The following is a 22083-nucleotide window of genomic DNA, read 5'->3' on the forward strand; positions in this document are numbered from 1 at the left end:
TGGGTTTTTGAACACCTGGGACGAAGGTCGGGGTGTTATCGAGTTTTTTCAAGAAACAAGTAAGGGGATTAAGTTAATTAAGTAATTTTATGAAATTTGAATCAATTTAATTATTATGTTTATATATATTCATTTGGGAATTTAAAGGTTATTTTGAAAACCAACCGTTCAAAATGGATTTTACAAACTTAAGATATATGGTAGGGTATTTTTGAATAAAGTGAATGATAGAAAACTTGTTTGTTTATATGGATATATTAAAACATGGAAAATCGTGAGGTAGATGATTTAATTGGTATGGATTATTGTATATCTGAATTTGGGATTTTGAAATATTGAATTGTTTGAGAAATACTAGAAATACTTGTGAAAATACTGGAATTGTTTATGAAATGTAGGTGTTTGAACTAACAGCCAGTGGCTGGGTATTATTTGATTGGCCAAGCGCTGAGATTATTATTTGACGGTCGAGGGCCAAGTTTTAATTGATGACTATATGCCGGATTATATTTTGTGGTTGGGGGCCAGGTGTTTGGAATAACAGGAAATATATGTGAATTAATGTTTCAAATGGTGATTTATATTATCTAAATTGCATGATATGCTTTAGGAACCCATGGGACCAGTGTAATGTGAGCACGGTACCATTGCTAGTTAGACCATGTGCACCCACACTGTCTAGATAGAAGTGTAGGAGATCCAGTCGACTGCCTGCGTGAGGTTGAAGTAAGGGTGTCGGACTTGCAGCTTTACTGTGGATGCCTGCAGATGTGTTTGCAGAGGATGTTTTTTTTTTTTTACTTTGTTTGGGCTGACCACCCAGGCTTAGTCCAGCCTTTGAGCTGCACAACCTGTGTTATGAGGGAAGTAAATGGCGTGTTTGTCACAGGGAGTGTTTTATATGCATATATGTTAATTTATGTGAATACGAATAATTTATAAAATAATTTCGAGAGCTTACCGAGAAAGACGAGTGCCCTAGTAGCAGTAATGGTATTATAGCAGAGGGAAACTACTTGTATGAGCAGGTAATCTTCCCTATCCTTGGCTAATTGTGTGCGTGAGTGTAAAATAAGAATGTTTTCAAAAATGTGTTTATCTACTTAGTGAACTGGTTATTTTCTGTACACTAAATGCATGCTGGTCACACACTGACATTAACTTAGTCTTTCTCTTACTGAACTGTGCGTCACCCCTACTTTACAAACTGTCTTTTCAGGAAATCCTAAAGATCGAGTCTAGCGGGCTAAAAGTATAAATTTATGTAGGTAGTGTGTAGATAGAGATTTTATTTTTGTTTAGTTTGTAGGATGTAATTATGTGAAAATGGATATATTTGTGTATAAAGATAGTTAGAACTCTGGTAATGTAATTTGAGGATTTTCTATTTTATTCCCGCTGCGTATATGTGTTTTATATATGATGAACAATGCATTAGGTATACAGACGTCACTAAAGAAGCACTCCCGGCCCACGTGGCGGGTCGGGGTCGTTACAAGATTGATGAAGGATTAACCTCCACTACTCTAAAAAGGGGGCTTGGAGAGGAGGTAAACATCTCACTCATGTCTACTTCTTTCTACTGTTATAATTCAAAGTCTATCATTAGTCTCTTACTTAAGCATCAGAGTGATCCCTCAAAGTACACCTTAGGTCCTCCAGTCATTCATACTTGATCTTTTTCAGGTGGTCATGATGGGAGAACGATTCCAAAAGATCTTTCAATTTTTAGGCAATAACAGATGACGCCGTCAGTGGGAAATATTTTGACAGGTTTTTCTGATCCTTGACCATTACTACATCACACAATTCGAAGTCAGAACCTGCAATGAGTGACCAATCACCCCCAATCCATGCATTCTGCACCAGTTGACAATTCCAGCATGACGAGAAGTGAATTCCTTGCACTTCATAAAAGGATGGTGGACACGTTCACTATGATCCTATAGTAGAAAAAGGATCATAAGGAACCTGCTCCTCATCCTAACCGAGTAGAACCCAAGTCAAATGGAAAAGCTGCAATTGCACCAAAAGTCAGTGATAGGGCTTCTGATCCAGCAAAATAGTAAGATGATGCAAATAGTGTGACGACCCGATTTTCTACCATTTTTTCCCCATACAATAATAAACAATAATATTCCATCATTTACCACATATCCCTTATACCATATATCAACATGACCCGACTCGAAATAAGATACCGGGTGATCAGTCCATGTCATAAAAGTATACCAAACAGCGGAAGTCAATATATATACCATCCCAAATACAAATACCAAAGTTCTATACATCCATACATCCATAAATCCATATACATCCACAAAATACTCTGAGGGTCATACGAAACACATCCCCAACTCAAAAGCACTTACCCTAACTACTAGGGTACTATGGTCTCCTCTCCCTCGGTATTCTCTCTGCTTGTCTATCTTGATTTCCTGAAATGTTTAAATTTTGGGTGAGACATCTCTCAGTAAAATGGAATAAATTATTCGCAATGTGTGGCAACATGAGTTTTATTATTTCATAACATATTCATTTCAATGATTATCAACTGGGAAAAATATACAGATATGTACTCATAATCACATATATATATAACATAGTTTCATAAGCTTTCATATCGTTTCTCATAATCATATACTAGCTCATATTCTCATAGGTTTTCATATCATTTCTCATGTTCATATTCTAGTTCGTGAGTATCCTCCAGCATATATGTAGAGACCCGGTGAATTATATTAATTAAATAATAGGGGGAGGAGAGGAAAAGGAAATTGTAATTTGGAATTCCATAGGGTCTCATCGACGAACGCAGCATGTTCGTCGAAGAACACGCTTAATGGGATCGTCGACGGGGACATGCGTCTCGTCAACGAGAAGTTACCGAGCGGCTATTTTCAACTCTAAATTTCGTTGACGAGAAATAAGCGTTCGTCAACGAACTCCCTTCGTGGCCTCGTCGACAAGGTGACATGTCTCGTCGACGAGTGCAGGTATATAAATAGCCTAAACTCAATTTTCTATGTAGAAATAACGCGAACAACTTGGGTCCGTTTTTTGCCGGATCGACGATCTGAAACCACAACGCTACTCCTGGGGAAGTTCTCTTCAAGTCTGCTGGAACAGATCGTTGGTAGGGCTAACTTGGACTCCATCCCAAGTTCGGGATAAGACTTTTTATTGAGTATTTGACTTTCGTACAATTGTAGAAAATGTAGCATTGGAAGAAATACTAAAGTTTTGTTCGGGGCAATGTTGTTTTCAGGGTGTTGAGCAAGGAACCCAGCGGGTGCAGGACTAGTTATTTTATGGGCTTTCCAATAGTCAGGTAAGGAAGTAAACTAAAGCAATAATTTTTCCATGAAAGTTATTAATAATTAATAGCTAAATAATTTTCAGAAAGCATGTATTATGTATGAGTATATTTGAGAAAATATATATATTTGAAAAAATACTGCTGTTACACATGAATATGTTTTTAGTGTAAAATGTCAGAAAATGTAATTCTAGAACAAATTTCATGTTTTATTCAGTTTGTGTGGCATGAATATTATTTCACGTATATTGTATTATATTAAGTTAGATTTACAAAAAAAACATGTTTACAGTTATTTTCAGGAATAACATGATAATATAGGAAATTATGATTTCAAAATATATAATAAACAGTACATATTCTCAGTTCAATATCTATGATAAGTTTGGCGCAAGGCCATGATTGATAACCGACGTAAGGCCGCAGTTATGTATATTATCCAGCGCAAGGCCGCAGTTATGTATGTTATTCGGCGCAAGACCGTGATTATTTATGCTATGACAGAATTCAGAAAAATGCTATCAATCTATTTATATTAAAACAATATATGATTATGTACTATATGGTATCAAAACCTCGATGATAGTTCACATCAGTTTTTAGGAGCATGGTACCGTAACTATACAGTTCAGTTCAGTTCAGACTTGTGCTAACTACGCCTACTAGTAGAGGGGGTGGGAGATGGATAGTGATGTGACTTTTAGTGTAGAGTTGTAGACGTCTATCTGACAGTCCGGACTAGGCTGTGGCGAGCTCATCGTACTTACAAACATTTTTGACTCAACCTTGATCGGCCAGCCATTGTTGGGTCCCACCTTCGGGCTGCACAACCCGTTATGGGGGGTAATATATGACATCAACTAGCTATTCATCCTGGGTAAATTTTGAAATTACTATTTATAGCAGACGATTTTATGAACAGTGAGATACAGTATGATTTAGTATAACTATGGAACTGTATATTTATTCATTTATGATATTAGCAGTATTTTCATACATGTGTGTATACTGTATATTTATTATAGCACGCAAATATTCATGTTGTCACACGACTGTATTTAGTTTATTCCCCTTACTGAGAAGTGTCTCACTCCATCTTAAACCATTTTAGAGAACCCAGAAAGACCAGCGGACCGAGCCTTACGTCGTTGAGGAAGTTGTTCTATCCTACTTGAGGGGTGAGTTTTTGAACTAGGGTCAGTAGGGTTTTGATGTAAGATCCTAGTTTTATCTTTTGATGTTTTTGGGAAAAATATGGTGGATTGTAAGTAACTTTGCTATTGTATTCTATGGTTGGGTGAATGAAATTTATATTTACTGCTGCTTAGGTGTCCGCTGTGTATGACAGGTGTGTCCCCGTTACCCACGAGTTCGGGTCGACTTTGCTATGTCATTAGTTATTGGTATCATGACATTTAATGTGGTTGATTATGTAGTAAATTAAGTAGGTCATTATAGTTTGGTATCAGAGTCTATAATGGTAGGTTCTGTAGACTCTACAATGCAGCGGTAACAATACCAGAGTATAGGATAAGAGAATTTGAGGTTTGGTTTATAGTCTAGATGCAGGACTTTCGTGATGGTTTGTGTGTCTTTCTTGGGGTAAAGATTTCAGGAAAACCATGGTAATATATTGTCAAGTTGGGTATTCAGGTTGCAGGATTGAACCTTAAAAAATTGATCATGAATGATAAATCAGTTAATGATATAATATACTAGTTAAATGATATGTTATGGTAATAGGGTCTTACGATAAGTTTATTGTTTTTTCAGGATGGACCCTGGAGGGTAGTAGCGTCCACGCAAGTGGTAATGAGGGTGCTGGGCCCTCGGGTGCTGCGGGTGGCGATTCAGACACAGTATTGCGTAGCGTTGGTCAGCAAGTTATGACTGAAATTGTTAGGAACTCCAAAGAGTAAGGTGGTCCGTCTGCAGGTCACAGTAGTTCGATTGAGAAGTTTATTAAGATGAATCCTCCGCTTTCTCAGGAGGAACTGATCCTGCAGTCGCTGAAACTGGATGCAGGAGATTGAAAAAATGTTTGCAGTGCTACAGTGTACTGAGGAGCAGAGGGTGTTGTTCGCTACGTATAAACTGATTGGAGAGTCCGAAAGATGGTGGACGGTAGTGAAACTCCTGAAGCAGCAGAGGACAGTGCCTATGGAGACGACATGGAATCGGTTTAAGAAAGAATTTTCGATAGATATTTTCCAACTTCGTCCAGAGAAGCCAAGATAGAGGAGTTCCCGAATCTGAAGTAGGGACCATGGACACATAGCAACGGTACCGTGCAAGTACTAACCTAAACCAAACCAACCAGATTCTAATACCATATAACATATATTGAAACTGTGATACATGAATATTTCATATCATTAATTTTCAAATCAATCATATCATTTTGCATATATACGTATATCATGAAAATCATCAGCCCGTACGTCGGTATTTCACATTTTATCATAGCTCGGACCGTACGCCGGCAAATCATATACATAACTCAGCCCGTACGCTGACAAATCATATCCATAGCTCGGCCCATACGCCAGCAAATCATATACATAGCTTAGCCCGTACGTTGGTAAATCATATCCATAGCTCGGCCCGTACGCCGGCAAATCATATACATAACTCAGCCCGTACGCTGGCAAATTATTTTCATAGCTCGGCCCATACGTCGGCAAACATATAAAAATCTCGGCTCGTACGCTAGTTTTCCATTATAAAAATCCGTATCATTAACACATTCCCAAAACAGTATTTCATATTAATTTCTACTCATGCCACACTAAATAGGTTTTTCGTATATTTAACATATCATCACTTTCAACAGCATTTTCCCAAATATAAATCATATATAAATATATTTATTTTCCTGAAATCAAATGCTATAACAATATACATATTTTTCATAAAATACTAGCTTAGTTTATCCCCTTACCTGATTTTTGAAAAGCTCCTAAGAAAATTTGTCCTACACCCGTAGGGTTCTCTACTCAACACCCTGAAAACAACATTCTCCAGAACTAAAGTTCAGTATTTCTACGCGTATAACACTTTCTACAACTTCCAAATAACCAAATACTGAGTAGAAAGTCTTACCCTGAATTTGGGATGATTTCCAACTCAGCCCCACCAACGATCCGCTCTGGCAGATTTGTCGAGAACTTTCCCAAGAGCATCTTGGTGGCTTCAAATCGTTGAATCGGTGAAAATTGGCCGAAACTGAAGAGAGAAGGAGAGAGAACCGAATGGGTAAGAGAGAGGGAAGTTCTGCGTAGAAAAATGACTAAAAATTACGTTTAATCCCTATTTATATTGCGGGATTCGTCGACGAGTCGTGTAGAAAGTTCGTCGACGAACTTCAACCCTCGTCGACGAATTTTAGGATTCCCAAAATTCTCTCTCGGTATTTTCTCGTCGACGAATCCTATCCTCGTCGACGAGTCCCTTGTGTTCGTCGACGAGAAGTTGAAAAATTCCTTTTATACCCTCGTCGACGAGAGTCCCTTCTGTTTCCGGTTTCCATTCCCCTTTCTTTTTGTTATTTAAATAACATTATTCTTCAGGTCGTTACACATATAACCAAACAAACCACACTCATTTGATAATCTAAAATCATGATTTTTCAAATACATACAGTTTAAAACAAGTCAAGGCACGACCATCCTTATAACATAGTATAAATCAACATATACGTTCGGTTTTCAACAAAACCAAGGATGCAGCCCGTCGCCCACCCCCCCCCTTTTCGCAAAACTGTAATCATGAAAAAACTCATAGTTTTCCCCGTTAGATCCCCCCCAAATGAGTAGCCAAAACACACACAAAGAACCGTGGACCACAGTTCCACCAAGTCCGATTTCAAAAATAACCGATATAAACACAATCCCCCTCACCTTTTCCCCAGATAGCAAATCTCGAACTCTAAGGCCCCTAAACAGTGAACCGAATTCCAAAACCTACAGTTAACAGTATAGAAAACACTCACAAGATTGTTTCCTACAAAACTACTGAATTAGAACTGAAAATCGAGTCTTACCTTGATTTTACGCCAAAACTCGAAAATCTCCGAAACGAGATTTCGATCCGTAAGTTTTGTAGAGAATCCTTCCACGATCCTTGTGGTAACCTCAGATTAACGATTCTCGCAACGAACGACAAAGAAATCTAGAGAGAGGAAGTGTAGGGAGAGTTCTAGAGAGAGAAAGAAAGAAGATTTTTAGTTTTCTTAGCTGAGAAGTAAAGAGAACTTCTATTTACAACCCTTTGACTTGGGCGTCCTCGCCAACGAAATGGTGTCCTCGTCGACAAGGTCAGATAGACAGCTCGTTGACGAGACGATGGATTTGTCGACGAATCCTGATATCACTAGTTTCCTGAAATCTCTCAGCTTCTCCTCATCGACGAGACTTACATGGACGTCTTCAACGAATCCTGACTTCGTCGACGAAATCTGCCAAATTCTCAATTTGCCCCTCTTATTTATTTAAACTCATATATCACGGTTCGGGTTCTTACACCCATGGCATCATACCGGTACAACTGGTGGATCCACATGCTTCGATGATCAGCCGGTAAGGCTCACGCCCTCGGATATAGAGTCAAACACTCTTTCAGTACCTAGAACAATTCGGAACCCAGTTTCTATTGCATTTCAACAAAACACAATCATACATGCTCATATAACCAAACAAACCAAACTCATTTGGTAATCTAAAATCATGATTTTCCAAACATATACAGTTTAAACAAGTCAACGCACGGCCATCCCTATAACACAATATATATCACAATATATTTACGATTTTCCAATAAAACCAGTGATGCAGCCCAATGCCCCCTTTTCCCCAAAACTATAACATGAAAAACTCATAATTTTACCCGTTAGATTTCCCTAAATAAGTAACCAAAACACACATAGGACCGTGAATCACAGTTCTACCGAGTCCGATTTCGAAAATAACCGACATAAACAGAATCCCCTTACCTTTCTCCAAACGGCCAATCCTGAACTCTATGGTCCCTAAACAGCGAATCGAGTTCTCAAAACCTATAAAACACAGTACAAAATATATTCACAATTCTTTCCTCTACATAACTACTAGATCAGAATTGAAATCTGAGTCTTACCTTGATTTTATGCCAAAACCCGAAAATGCCCGAAACGAAGATTCGATCTTCAAATTTTGTAGAAAATCCTTCCCTAATCCTCGTGGTAACGTCGAATCAACGATTCCAGCAACATACGGAAGAAATCTAGAGAGAGAGTGTGTTCTTCGAGTTCCTAGAGAGATAGAGAGAGGATATTTGATTTCTTAACTGAGAAGTAATGGAAACAGATATTTATAACCTTTTGACTCGGCCAACCTCGTCGACGAAATGGCGTCTTCGTCGATGAGCCAAAGTAGACTGTTCGTATGGTGGCCTCGTCGACGAGCTTGAGATTCCCAATTTTCCAAAACCTCTCGGCTTCTCCTCGTCGACGAGCACCTGAAATTCGTCGCCGAGTAGTAACGGGCCTTCGTCGACGAACTCTGGCTTCGTCGACGAAGCCTACTCAATTACCATTTTACCCTTCTCTTTATTAATTTATTCTCAAATATCACGGTTCGGATTCTTACAACCTCCTCTCCTTACAAAAATTTCGTCTTTGAAATTTGCAATCTCTTATTCACAAACTCATTCACATTACCAAACACACACACTCGACTCTAGAAGGAACCGGCGACTACTACAACGCAGCCCCGTCACAATATATACATACCCTCCATTATGGCGGAGGAATATAATGGTTACATACATAAACCGTCTCAGGAGTTCACAATACACACACTCCCCAAGACTAACCACCTATTCCAATACAAAGTAGGGAAATACACATACATACTCAGAACAATTATGGATACTTCCGGCGTATCTCTGCTTCCATTTCCCAAGAAACTTCCTCAACCTCATGATTCCGCCATAATACCTTCACTAACGGTATATCCTTAGTACGTAGCTTCTGAACTTTACGGTCCAGAATCTGAACAGGTATTTCCTCGTATGTTAAAGTATCCCCAATCTCCCTCAATCTCCAAGTCCTCGTAACTAACAACATGTGATGGATCTAACACGTACCTCCTCAACATGGATACGTGAAACACATCATTGATCCTCGAGAGTGTTGGGGGTAGTGCAATCTTGTAGGCTACCGGATCCACTCACTCAAGAACCTCGAATGGTCCGATATATATCGGGCTCAGCATGTCCTTCTTTCCGAATCTCATCACCCCTTTCATCGGAGCAATCCTTAGAAATACTTTACCCCCCACTTCGAATTCCAACTCACGGCGGCGAATATCTACATAACTCTTTTGCCGACTCTGAGCCGATTTAATCCTATCCCGGATCAAACCCACCTTCTCAGACACCTACTGCACAAGTTCAGGTCCTAATACCTAACGTTCACTAACCTCATCCTAATACAGAGGAGATCGACACCTCCGACCATACAGAGCCTCGAACGGTGACATCCTGATACTAGTCTGGAAGTTATTGTTATTGGCGAACTCTACCAGTGGCATAAACTGTAACCAGCTACAACCGAAGTCTAACACACAAGCCCATAACATATCCTCCAAGATCTGTATTGTCTTCTCTGATTGTCCATCAGTCTGGGGGTGGAACGTTGTACTGAAAGTAAGTTTCGTCCCCAGTGCTTCCTGCAAGCATGTCCAGAATCGAGAAGTAAACCTTGGATCTCTATCTGACACAAAGGACATCGGTACTCCGTGCATTTTAACTATCTCATGCATATACAATATTGTTAGCCTATTCAAAGGATAGCTAACCTTCATTGGTAAAAAGTGAGCAGATTTCGTCAACCTGTCCACGATTACCCAGATAGCATTATACCCGTGAAGTGCTGTCGGCAATCCGACCACAAAATCCATAGAAATATGCTCCAATTTCCACTCCGGAATAGCTAAGGGCTAAAACAGCCCTACCGGCCTTTGATGTTCAGCTTTCACCTGCTGACACATCAGACACTGCCCCACGAACTGAGCAATCTGCCTTTTTATACCACTCCACCAGAACGTCTCGCGCAAATCCCGATACATCTTTGTGCTACCAGGATGTATCGTATACAAAGAACGATGTGCTTCCTCTAGAATCGTCATTCTGATTTCGTCGTCATTCGGAACACATAACCTAGTCCCAAACCTCAACACACCTCCCTCTGAAATGTTAAAATCTGCAACCAACCCTTGTCGTACTTTCTCTACAATCTTAACTAACTCCGTGTCACTAGCCTGCACAACTTTAATACGCTCAAACAAAGTCAGCTGGATCACCAAACTAGCAATAAAAGCCCAATGATCTCTGACTACCAACTCAATGTCAAGGCTTTCCAAATCCTGTTTGAAATGATGCTGAGCTACAACTGTAGATAATGTCACATGCTCTAACTTCCGACTCAACACATCAGCCACCACATTGACTTTCCCTTGGTGATAACTGATGGTGCAATCATAGTCCTTGATCAACTCAAACCACCGTCTCTACCTCATATTCAACTCCCTTTGCGTGAAAAAGTACCTAAGGCTTTTGTGATCAATGAAAATCTCGCATTGAACACCATACAAGTAGTGTCGCCAGATCTTCAATGCATATACAACAGCAGCTAACTCCAGATCATGCGTAGGGTAATTCTTCTCATAGTCCTTCAGTTGTCAAGAAGCATACGCTATTACCTTACCCTGTTGCATAAGCACACATCCCAAACCCTTCAGAGACGCGTCGTTATAGATCACAAAACTGTCATCCCCCGAAAGAATGGACAAAATCGGAGTGGTAACCAATCACTGTTTCAGCTCCTTGAAACATTGCTCGCAATCATCGGTCTAATCAAACTTCACCCCCTTCCTAGTCAATCGTGTCAGAGGCCCAGACAATTTAGCAAATCTCTCCACGAACCGATGATAATAACCCGCCAGTCCTAGAAAACTTCGAACCTCCTACACACTCTTCGGTCTCACCCAGCCGATCACAGCTTCAATCTTACTAGGATCAACTGAGATACCGCCTTCAGATACCACATGGCCTAAAAACGAGACCTGATTCAACCAGAATAAACTCTTCTTCAGTTTAGCATATAACTTCTTCTCCCGCAGAATTTGTAATACTAACCTCACATGGTTTTTATGCTCTTCCGAACTCCTCGAGTATACCATAATGTCGTCGATGAACACCACTACGAACTGATCCAAGTACTCATGGAAAACCTTGTTCATCATATCCATGGACACTGCCGGAGCATTCGTCAACCCAAAAGGCATGACTAAGAACTCATAGTGGTCATATTTGGTTCGGAAAGCAATCTTTGCAACATCCTCATATCTGACCCTCACCCGATGATACCCTAACCGTAGGTCAATCTTCAAAAAGACCTGCGTCCCCTGTAGCTGGTCAAAGAGATCATCGATTTGAGGCAACGAGTAATGATTCTTCACAGTCACCTTGTTGATCTCATGGTAATCAATGCACATACGCATCGACCCGTCCTTCTTCTTCACAAACAAAACTGGAGCTCCCCAGGGCGAAACACTAGGCGGATAAAGCCCTTGTCCAGTAATTCCTGCAACTGCTCCTTCAACTCCTAAAGTTCTGTTGGAGCCATCCAGTACGGAGCCTTAAAGATCGGGGTCTTGTCAAGCAGCAACTCTATCACAAACTCTAGCTCACAATCCGAAGGTAAACCAGGTAAATCTTCTGGAAACACATCCGAAAACTCGCTAACCACTCGAATATCTTCGAGCCTCAACTCATCCCGTGGTGGTTCCCTCACGCAAGCCAGGTACCCCTGACACCCGTCCAAGAGTACCATTCTCATCTGCAATGTCAATAGGACCGGTGGCGTTGAACGCACACACGATCCCACAAACTCATCCTACTCCCTAGGAGGTCTGAACACTACCACCTTCCCACGACAATCGATAATAGCATAACTGGAAGATAACCAATCCATCCCCAGTATGACATTAAACCAGACATGTCGTATACCACAAGATTCGCCGGTAGTAGTCTTCCCTGAATTATCAATGGGCAGTCTTCTAACATCCTCCTAGAGAACGTTACACTCCCAGATGATGTAGCTACAGACAATCCTTCATTCATGACTCGGGTCTCAACCCCACATAGTTTTACAAAATTAGCAGATATAAAGGAGTGGGTCGCACTCAAATCAAATAAAATCACAGCTCTATTTAAAAGCAACATCAAAGTACCTGTCACCACATTCCCTGCATGCTCAACATCCACTGGAGACTGGAGTAAGCGAGTACACCCTTGCTAGAACTGCGTTCGTCTGATATGTTCCTCGGGATACCTGATTACTCCCGATACTGACTCGAAGAAGGCGTACCCCTCTTTGGTGCGTGACAATCCCGAGCTATGTGACCTACTGGCCACAGTTGTAGCAGTTACCCCAAAACAGTTGACATTCACCACTATGCCATCTGTGGCATCTGATACAATGATCACCTAACTAGCTCATATGAGAACCTTGATGCTCGATATTCTGACGGTAACCCGAGCCCCTATTATTCTTCTTCCATGATCCCTGGCAAGATCCAGACTGAGAACTAGAAGGTACTGGCCACTTCTTCGGTTCCTGGTCCACTTCACCCTCTCGGATACTGGTCTCAATCACAGTGGCCTATCCACCAAAATCGAAAATTCACAAATCTGAAGCATACCCACTAATCTGCGGATGTCCTTTCTTAGGCCTTTCTCAAACTTCCGAGTCTTCTCGTACTTGTTTGAGATCAAACACAGTGTGAACCGGGATAACTCTATATACCGAGCCGCATACCCCTGCACCGTCATATTTCCCTTAGTCAGAGCAAAGAACTCATCCGCCTTAGCATCGCATGTGGAAGCCGGGAAGTATCATTCAAAGAAAACTTCTTTGAAACGACTCTATGTCATCTCCATAAGATCGGCTCTCTGCCTCTCCAACAGACTCACCGCAGTCCACCAACGCCCTGCCTTCCCAGACAGCTGAAAGGTAGCATAGAGGACTCTCTACCTATCTGTGCAATGTAAGACCTCTAGAATCCTCTCAGTCTTCTTGACCCAGTCCTTAGCTATCATCGGATCATGTCCTCCTGAGAATGTCGGAGAGTGCATGCATGTGAACCTCTCAATGGTGCACCCTGCAGACGTAGGAGAGCGTTCACGTCTCCTAACGCTCCGCCCGATCTCTCGCATAACCTACCTCGTCAACCCTTGAGGCACGGAAGGAGACTCATCACTCACAGTCTCTTCAGAGCCACTTTCCAAGTTATTATCTTTAGGCTCCATTCTGAAAATACCATAGAAACCTTTTAGTACTCCTACCACACGTACAGTAAACACAATTACATGCAACCAATCATATTAACTATCACCTCACGGGTCCAAGTCTGTCCTATCACACCGACATGAATATAATCAATGGTTTGCCGTGATTTTACTAAAATTGTCATTTCAGGAAAAACACTGAACACCGCCGATGAGTCCCTATCTAGCAACAAAACAACCCTCGACCTACTCTACCCATTTCCAAAATCTCATACTCTAGTATGTACACATAACTATGTCTAACCAAGTATACAAGACCTAACAACTTGGTTAACTCTGATACCAAACAGTCACGCCCCGAACCCGATAATGGGACCCAGGGGTGAATAAATAATCTAACATGTCCCTGTATCATACAATCATCAATGACACAGCACAATGAATAAGGGTCCAACCTCGTGGGGTTCCTGTACACCTTATACACATTCATATACATTACAGATACACAGGGGAAAAAGGTATTTCTATACATATTCTGTAACATACCAGAGTCTATACAAAAGGAATCCAGGTCCCATAAAACAAAACATAACCCGGGTGTCAGCCAAAACTACAAAAGACAACTCGATACAGTCCCAGAACTTACCCAAGTACCTCTCGCAGTACATTGACCACTACGCTCCCAACACAAGGACGCTAGTTTCGGTTACTCGAAGGACTTGAAAAATATGTACGTACAGTAGGGGTGAGACACCTCTCAATAAGGCAGATTCAAGTTATATCAATGTGTGACATTTGAGTGTTATCATGACACAAAGCATACACAGTTAAATGTAATTCCAGTATTTTCACAAAACAGTTCCAGTACAGTGCATACACACACACACACATACATGATCAAGTAACTCGGTGTCATCACACGCTTCAGCCCAAAATCGGCCCACAATACACGGCATCCCCGACACATGGCGTAGCCCCGGGCTCCCATGACATCATACTGGTACAACTAGTGAATCCACACCCTTCGGTAATCAACCGGTAAGGCTCACGCCCTCAGATGTGGAGTCGGACACTTTTACCAAACATGGAAGGCAATATTTCATGCCCTTAGATATAGAGTCGGACACTTTTTCAGCACCTTAAACAATTCGGAACCTAATTCCTATTGAATTTCAACAAAACACAATCATGCATGCTCATATAACTAAACAAACCAAACTCATTTGATAATCTAAAATCGTGATTTTCCAAACATATACAGTTTAAACAAGTCAAGACACGATCATCCCAATAACACAATATATTTTCGATTTTCCAACAAAACTAGAGATGCAGCCCAATGCCCCATTTTCCCCAAAATTGTAACATGAAAACCCCATAATTTTACCCATTAGATTTCCCCAAAAGAGTAACCAAAACACACAGCACCGTGAACCACAGTTCTACCGAGTCTAATTTCGAAAATAACTGACATAAACAGAATTCCCTTACCTTTCCCCAAAACGGCCAATCCTAAACTCTACGGTCCCTAAACAGCGAACCGAGTTCTCAAAACCTATAAAACACAGTACAAAATATACTCACAATTCTTTCCTTTACATAACTACAGAATCAGAATTGAAAACCGTACCTTACCTCGATTTTACGCCAAAACTTGAAGATGCCTGAAACGAAGATCTGATCCGCAAATCTTGCAGAGAATCCTTCACTGATCCTCGTGATAACGTCGGATCAACGATTCCAGCAACATACGGCGAATAAATCTAGAGAGAGAGAGTGTTCTTCGAGTTCTTAGTGAGATAGAGAGAGGATATTTGATTTCTTAGCTGAAAAGTAATGGAAACTGATATTTATAGCCCTTTGACTTAGCCGACCTCGTCGACAAAATGGAGTCTTCGTCGACGAGCCAAAGTAGATGCTTCATCGACGAAACGGTGGCCTCATCAACGAGCTGAGATTCTCGATTTTTTGAAACCTCTCGACTTCTCTTCGTTGACGAGCACCTGAAATTCATCGCCGAGTAGTAACGGGCCTTCGTCGACGAACTCTGGCTTCTTTGACAAAGCCTACTCAATTACCATTTTACCCTTCTCTTTATTAATATATTTCCAAATATCACGATTCGGGTTCTTATACTGTTTGTCTTTAGGAGATGGTAAATCATATGGATATTAAATTTCAAGGACGAAATTTTTATAAGAATGAGAGAATATAAAGACCTGGTGAATTATATTAATTAAATAATAGGGGGAGGAGAGGAGAAGAAAATTGTAATTTGTAATTCCACAGGATCTCGTCGAGGAACGCAACACATTCATCGACGAACACGCTTGATGGGATCGTCGACGGGGACACGCGTCTCGTTGACGAGAAGTACCGAGGGGCTATTTTTAACTCTGAATTTTGTCGACGAGGAATAAGTGTTCATCGACGAACTCCCTTCGTGGCCTCGTCGACGAGGTGACGTGTCTCGTCGATGAGCACAGGTGTATAAATATCCTAAACTCGATTTTCTCTGCAGAAATAACACGAACGACTTCTCTCTCTCTCTCTCTCTCTCTCTCTCTCTCTCTCTCTCTCTCTCTCTCTCTCTCCTCTTCGGTTTTCCTTCCTTCTCTCTAAGATTTTGGGTTCATTCTTCGTCGGATCGATGATCTGAAGCCGTCGTGCTACTCCTGGGGAAGTTCTCTTCAAATATGCTAGAGTAGATCGTTGGTGGGACTAACTTGGACTCCATCTCAAGTTCAGGATAAGACTTTTTATTGAGTATTTGGCTTTCCTACAATTGTAGAAAAGGTAGCATTTGAAGAAATACTTAAGTTTTGTTCGAGGCAATGTTGTTTTCAGGGTGTTGAGCGAAGAACCCTATGGGTGCAGGACTAGTTGTTTTAGGGACTTTTCAGTAGTCAGGTAAAATAGTAAACTAAAACAGTAATTTTTCCATGAAAGTTATTATTAATTAATAGCAAAATAATTTTCAAAAAGCATGTATAATGTAAGAGTGTATTATAGAAAATATATATATTTGGGAAAATACTACTGTTACACAGGAATATACTTTTAGTGTAAAATGTTAGAAAATGTAATTCTAGAACAAATTTCATGTTTTATTCAATTTGTATGGCATGAATATTATTTTACGTATGTTGTATAATGTTAAGTCAAACTTACAAAAAAAACATGTTTACAGTTATTTTTGGGAATAACATGATATTACAAAAAATTATTATTTCAAAATATATGATAAATAGTATATATTCTCAGTTCAGTATCTATATGTTCGGCGTAAGGCCATGATTATTTATGTTATGACAGAATTTAGAAAAATGTTATCAATCTATTTATGTTAAAACAATATATGATTATGTACTATATGTTATTAGAACTCGAATGATAGTTTAGATCAGCTTTTAGGAGCACGGTACCGTAACTATATAGTTCAATTCAGTTCAGACTTGTGCTTACTACCTCTGCCAGTAGAGGGGGTGGGAGATGGATAATCGATGTGACTTTTTGTGTAGAGTTGTAAACATCCACCTGACAGTCCAAACCAGGGTTTGGCGGGTCCATCATACTTACAGACATTTTTGACTCGACAGTGGTCGACCAGCCATTGTCGAGTCCCGCTTTCGGGCTGCACAACTCGTCATGGGGGGTAATACATGACATCAACTAGCTATTCATCCTGAGTAAATTTCAAAACTACTATTTATAGCAGACGATTTTATAAACGGTGAGATACAGTATGATTTAGTATAACTATGAAATTGTATGTTTATTCATTTATGATATTATCAGTATTTTCAGACATGTGTATGTACTGTATATTTATTATAGCACGCAAATATTCATGTTGTCATACAACTGTATTTAGTTTATTCCCCTTACTAAGAGGCGTCTCAGCTCAGCTTAAACCATTTCAAGAAAACCAAAAAGACAGGCGGACCGAGCCCCGCGTCGTAGAGACAGTTGTTCTACCCTACTAGAGGGGTGAGTTTTTGAACTAGGGTCAGTAGGGTTTTGATGTAATATCTTAATTTTATCTTTTGGTGTTTTTAGGAAAAATATGGTGAATTGTAAATAACTCTGGTATTGTATTCTATGGTTGGGTAAATGAAATTTATATCTACTGCTGCTTTGGTGTCCGTTATGTATGACAGGTGTGTCCTCGTTACCCACGGGTTCGTGTCGACTTTGCTATATCATTAGTTATTGGTATCAGAGCATTTAATGTGGTTGATTTTGTAATAAATTAAGCAGGTCGTTACAATATAGCATAACACGTCTGTAACTTACGACTGTTCATTCCTCATTTCATTCCCTATATTCATATTTTAGCTCATGAGTATCCACCAGTATATAGCACTATGCTTCTGTAACTCATGGTTGTTCATCATATCTGAGATATACAATTATCTTTCATTTTCACTTTTCATAAAAAAGTTCTAACTCATGAGCATCCACCAGTATATAACACAACGCGTTAGTAGCTCATGGTTGTTTATCATATCGGTCATATAATTATCACATTTGTAATGAGTAACCATCCTGAGGATATTCACATCACTTCGTCATGTATTCACCCCACATGATCGGGTTGTGCGGCCCAAAGGTGGGACCTAACCGTGGTTGGCGTACCAAGTTATATCAAAATTATGTTCGCGTCTGTAGTACAATTGGCCTATCCAATCCTGGTCCAAACCCCAGGGGATAACTCTACTCTACATAGGCCCAATCGACTGTCTCGCCACACTCTATTCAAGATGTATTGTTGCACTAACACAATATCTAGCAACAATATCGTGCTCTCAGTATAACTCTGGTCCATCAAAGTCCTCATTTCCACATTTTTGTATTCATATTTCATCATGTTTATACATCTCATCATATATGTATGATTCTCATCATTTCTGTATAATTCTCATCATTTCTGTATAATTCTCATTTCATCATATCTGCATAACACATATCTGTGTATATATCTCATCTCATATCTATATATATGTCAATTCGACATTTCTGTATAAAACATCTCTGTGTATATCACATATCATTATTTCAATATAAAACATATATGTATTTCTCATATTCACCATTTCAGTATAAAACATATATGTATTTCTTATTTCATCATTTCTGTAAAAAGTTTATGTATATCACATATTTCATCATTTCTCAATAAAACATAAATATATATATCACATTTCATCATTTCCTAGTAAAAACATATCCGTATCATAATCTCATAAAATCATATCTATACAAAACAATCTTGGGTTTCTCATATCTTCATATCTGAATAAAGCATTTCAATAAATATCATAATATCATTTCTCAATACAAATGACATATTTTAGTTTCAATCACATTTCTAATATAAATCTATTAGTTCATATTCCTCATGCCACACAATTTTGTCTGATAATCATAATATAATAATTACAGGGAAAATATCAATATTCTCAATTTCACATACTTTAATCATCCAGTTAATTTCTCAAAAATATCTATTATAATTTATTACCCTTACCTGCTTACTGAGAGAACTCCTGCGAAGATCCTAAACCCACACCCGCGGCGTACGGAGCTCAAAACCCCGAAATCATATTTCTCCCAATTCAATTAACTCAACACCAGAATTTTAATCATACTCACATTTCCTAGGCCCATACACTCCGTTTAATCAATTAAATTCCAAACATTTAATATATTCATCACCCTTACCTCAACTTTGGAGTGGTGTCTACAATGCCAAAATCGAAAATCTGCTCCGATTAACATGCCAAGGGTCGCTCCTAGGACTCCGTGGTGGTGTCTGATTGTTGAATCGAGTTGAAATCGGAGAGAAATTGAAGAGAGAAGGGAGAGGGTCCTCGCTCCCGAGAGAGAGATTTTATTTTGAATTTCAAAAATGGCTTGCAGGATTTGTTTTATTCAGCACTGCTAGACCAAACCATTTTACCGTTTTACCATTACTGGGGCGTGGTTACACAAAATCGTTGACGGTTTTCTAGCCTCTCACCAAACCATCGATAGTTTGGTCTACACCAAACTGAATTTCCTTCTTTTCTTTATTTTCTCATTAGTTCGATTTTTCGGGTCTCTACATTTTCCCCTCCTTACAAAAATTTCGTCTTTGAAATTTGCTATCTATCACATTTCATCTCTGCCTTAAATGAGGGAAAACATCGCAATTTTATTAATTACTCTCATTTAAGGCGGAGGAATACCGTGGTTACAATGGAGGGTTTTGGGAGATTACAATCATTCGCATAAAAAGAAAACTGTCCCAAAATCATTTATAACCAAAACCAAAAACACTAAATATCCTACACTATACAAGTCAATAATCATACATTATCAGTTACTTTTACTCTTACTAGCTCAACTCTGGGCTCTACTAAACATGTGCGGATATCTCTAGAGCATTTGTTCCACTAATTCCCATGAAACTTCTTCAATTGCGTACTTTTACTAATGGGATCTTTTTCGTGTGCAGTTCTTGTTCTTTCCAATCCAAAATCTGCACTGACACTTCTTCATATGTCAGAGTATCCTTAAACTCTAATGCCTCATAGCTGATTGCATGTGAGGGATCGGGGACCTACTTCCTTAACATTGATACATGAAATACATCATGGATTCTGAATAGAACCGGTGGTAATGCTAACCTACCTATAGACAACTAAATCTACTCTTTCTAATATCTCAAATGGTCCAATAAACTTAGGGCTCAACTTACCATTTTCCCAAAATCTCATCATTTCTTTCATTGGTACAAATTTCCAAAATACATGATCCCCCACATCAAACTCTAACCCTCGTCGGCGAGTATCTGCATAACTTTTCTACCGACTCTAAGCTGCTCTGATTCTATCTCTGATGAGTTTGACTTTATCATAAGTTTGTTGCACTAACTCTGACCCCAAAATCTGTCTTTCTCCAATTTCATCCCAGTATAATGGAGATCGACACCTCCTGCCATGCAACGCTTCATATGGTGTCATCCCAATACTGACTTGGTAGCTGTTATTATATGCAAATTTAACTAATGGCAAAAACATCAGGAAACTCGTGCACTACAGGAATCGTCTCTAGTTTGCATTCTTCTGCCATGCATATCAAATACTATAAAGCCAACTAGTATTATCCTTCCCTAGATCACTACTAGAAAATCACGGACTACTTTACTACATACAATTGCCGATCCTAATGGTGCAGCCACTACCAGTTCATAACCCAACTGTTGCATCTTTAATCCACACAATTTAACAAATTCTCAGGAGATAAAGGAATGTGTTGCTCCCGAGTCAAATAATATCACAACTTTATTGGAAAGCATGTAAATATTACTTGTTACCACATCTCCAGCATTTTTCTGCATGACCTGGAATCAAGGAGTGCACTCTAGCCTGAGCAGTACCCCCTTGTTGTCCATCTCTTGGTGCTTGTGCACCACCTCTAAAAGGCTACTGTGAAGCTCCATCGTACCTCGATAGATTACAATCCCTCACCTAATGCCCCATCTTGCCACATCGTAAACAAGCCTTCATAGCCCTCCAACACTGCCCTGCATGAGGTTTCCCACATGTAAAACAAACAGAAGTGGACGTGGTACTCTGAGAAGCACCACCACTATTCTTCTTCTTCCAGTTGCCCTGCTTTGCTCCTCCATAAGAATTGGAAGGCGCAGGTCTCTTCTTCGAGTTTTGAACCCTGACATCCTCCTGTAGACTCTCCTCTACTATAGTGGCTTTGTCAACCAGAGTAACAAAGTCCTGCATCTGCCAGATAGTCGTCTGCCTGTGAATCTCCTTCCTCGGGCCCCTCTGAAATTTCCAGGCCTTCATTACCTCATCCGGAACCATAAATGGAGCAAAACGGGATAGCTCTTGAAAACTAGCAGCGTACTGTTGAATTGTCAACTGCCCCTGCTCCAGACTTATAAACTCCTTCATCTTTACATTCCTAACCGTGACTGGAAAATACCGTTCAAAGAATAAATCCTTGAACCGAGCCCACGTCACAACCACAGTAATAGGTCGATGCTCTTCAAGCATCTTTACAGATTTCCATCACCTCTTTGCTTCGCTTGACAACTTGAATGTTGTGAAGGCCACTTTCTGCTTCTCGATGCAGTTCAGGACATCCAAAATCTTCTCAATCTCCCCGATCCAATTCTCAGCTCGAATTGGATCTACACTTCCCATGAAAACAGGAGACTTCAGTTGGGTGAACTGATCAAAAGAACAACCCAACTCAGTCGCAGGACGATCCTGCCCCCTACTTGTCTGAACCACCTCAGCCATCAGCCGCTGAGCAAAGTTGCGCAGAACATTTGTGGAATCACTACTAGCCTCAAGGCCAGCTCCCTCACTGCTACTGCCCCCAACATTGGCAGTATTGTTCCTGGATTCCATCCTGAAAAGCAATTG

General features: G+C 39.9%; 1 protein-coding gene across 1 annotated transcript; it reads right to left on the reverse strand.

The window, feature by feature from the left end:
* Window positions 1-21162: 21162 nt before the first annotated feature.
* Window positions 21163-21708, reverse strand: LOC131165985 (uncharacterized). Its single transcript, XM_058124188.1, has one exon. It carries the CDS (start codon window positions 21706-21708, stop codon window positions 21163-21165), a length of 546 nt encoding a protein of 181 aa, XP_057980171.1.
* Between the last annotated feature and the right edge of the window lie 375 nt (window positions 21709-22083).

This window comes from Malania oleifera, chromosome 10 (assembly GCF_029873635.1).
Source record: "Malania oleifera isolate guangnan ecotype guangnan chromosome 10, ASM2987363v1, whole genome shotgun sequence".
NCBI lineage: Eukaryota > Viridiplantae > Streptophyta > Magnoliopsida > Santalales > Ximeniaceae > Malania > Malania oleifera.

Excerpts from the sequence above, each read along its gene's own strand:
- LOC131165985 (XM_058124188.1), bottom strand. The coding sequence starts at position 21,708 with ATGCTTGAAGAGCATCGACCTATTACTGTGGTTGTGACGTGGGCTCGG.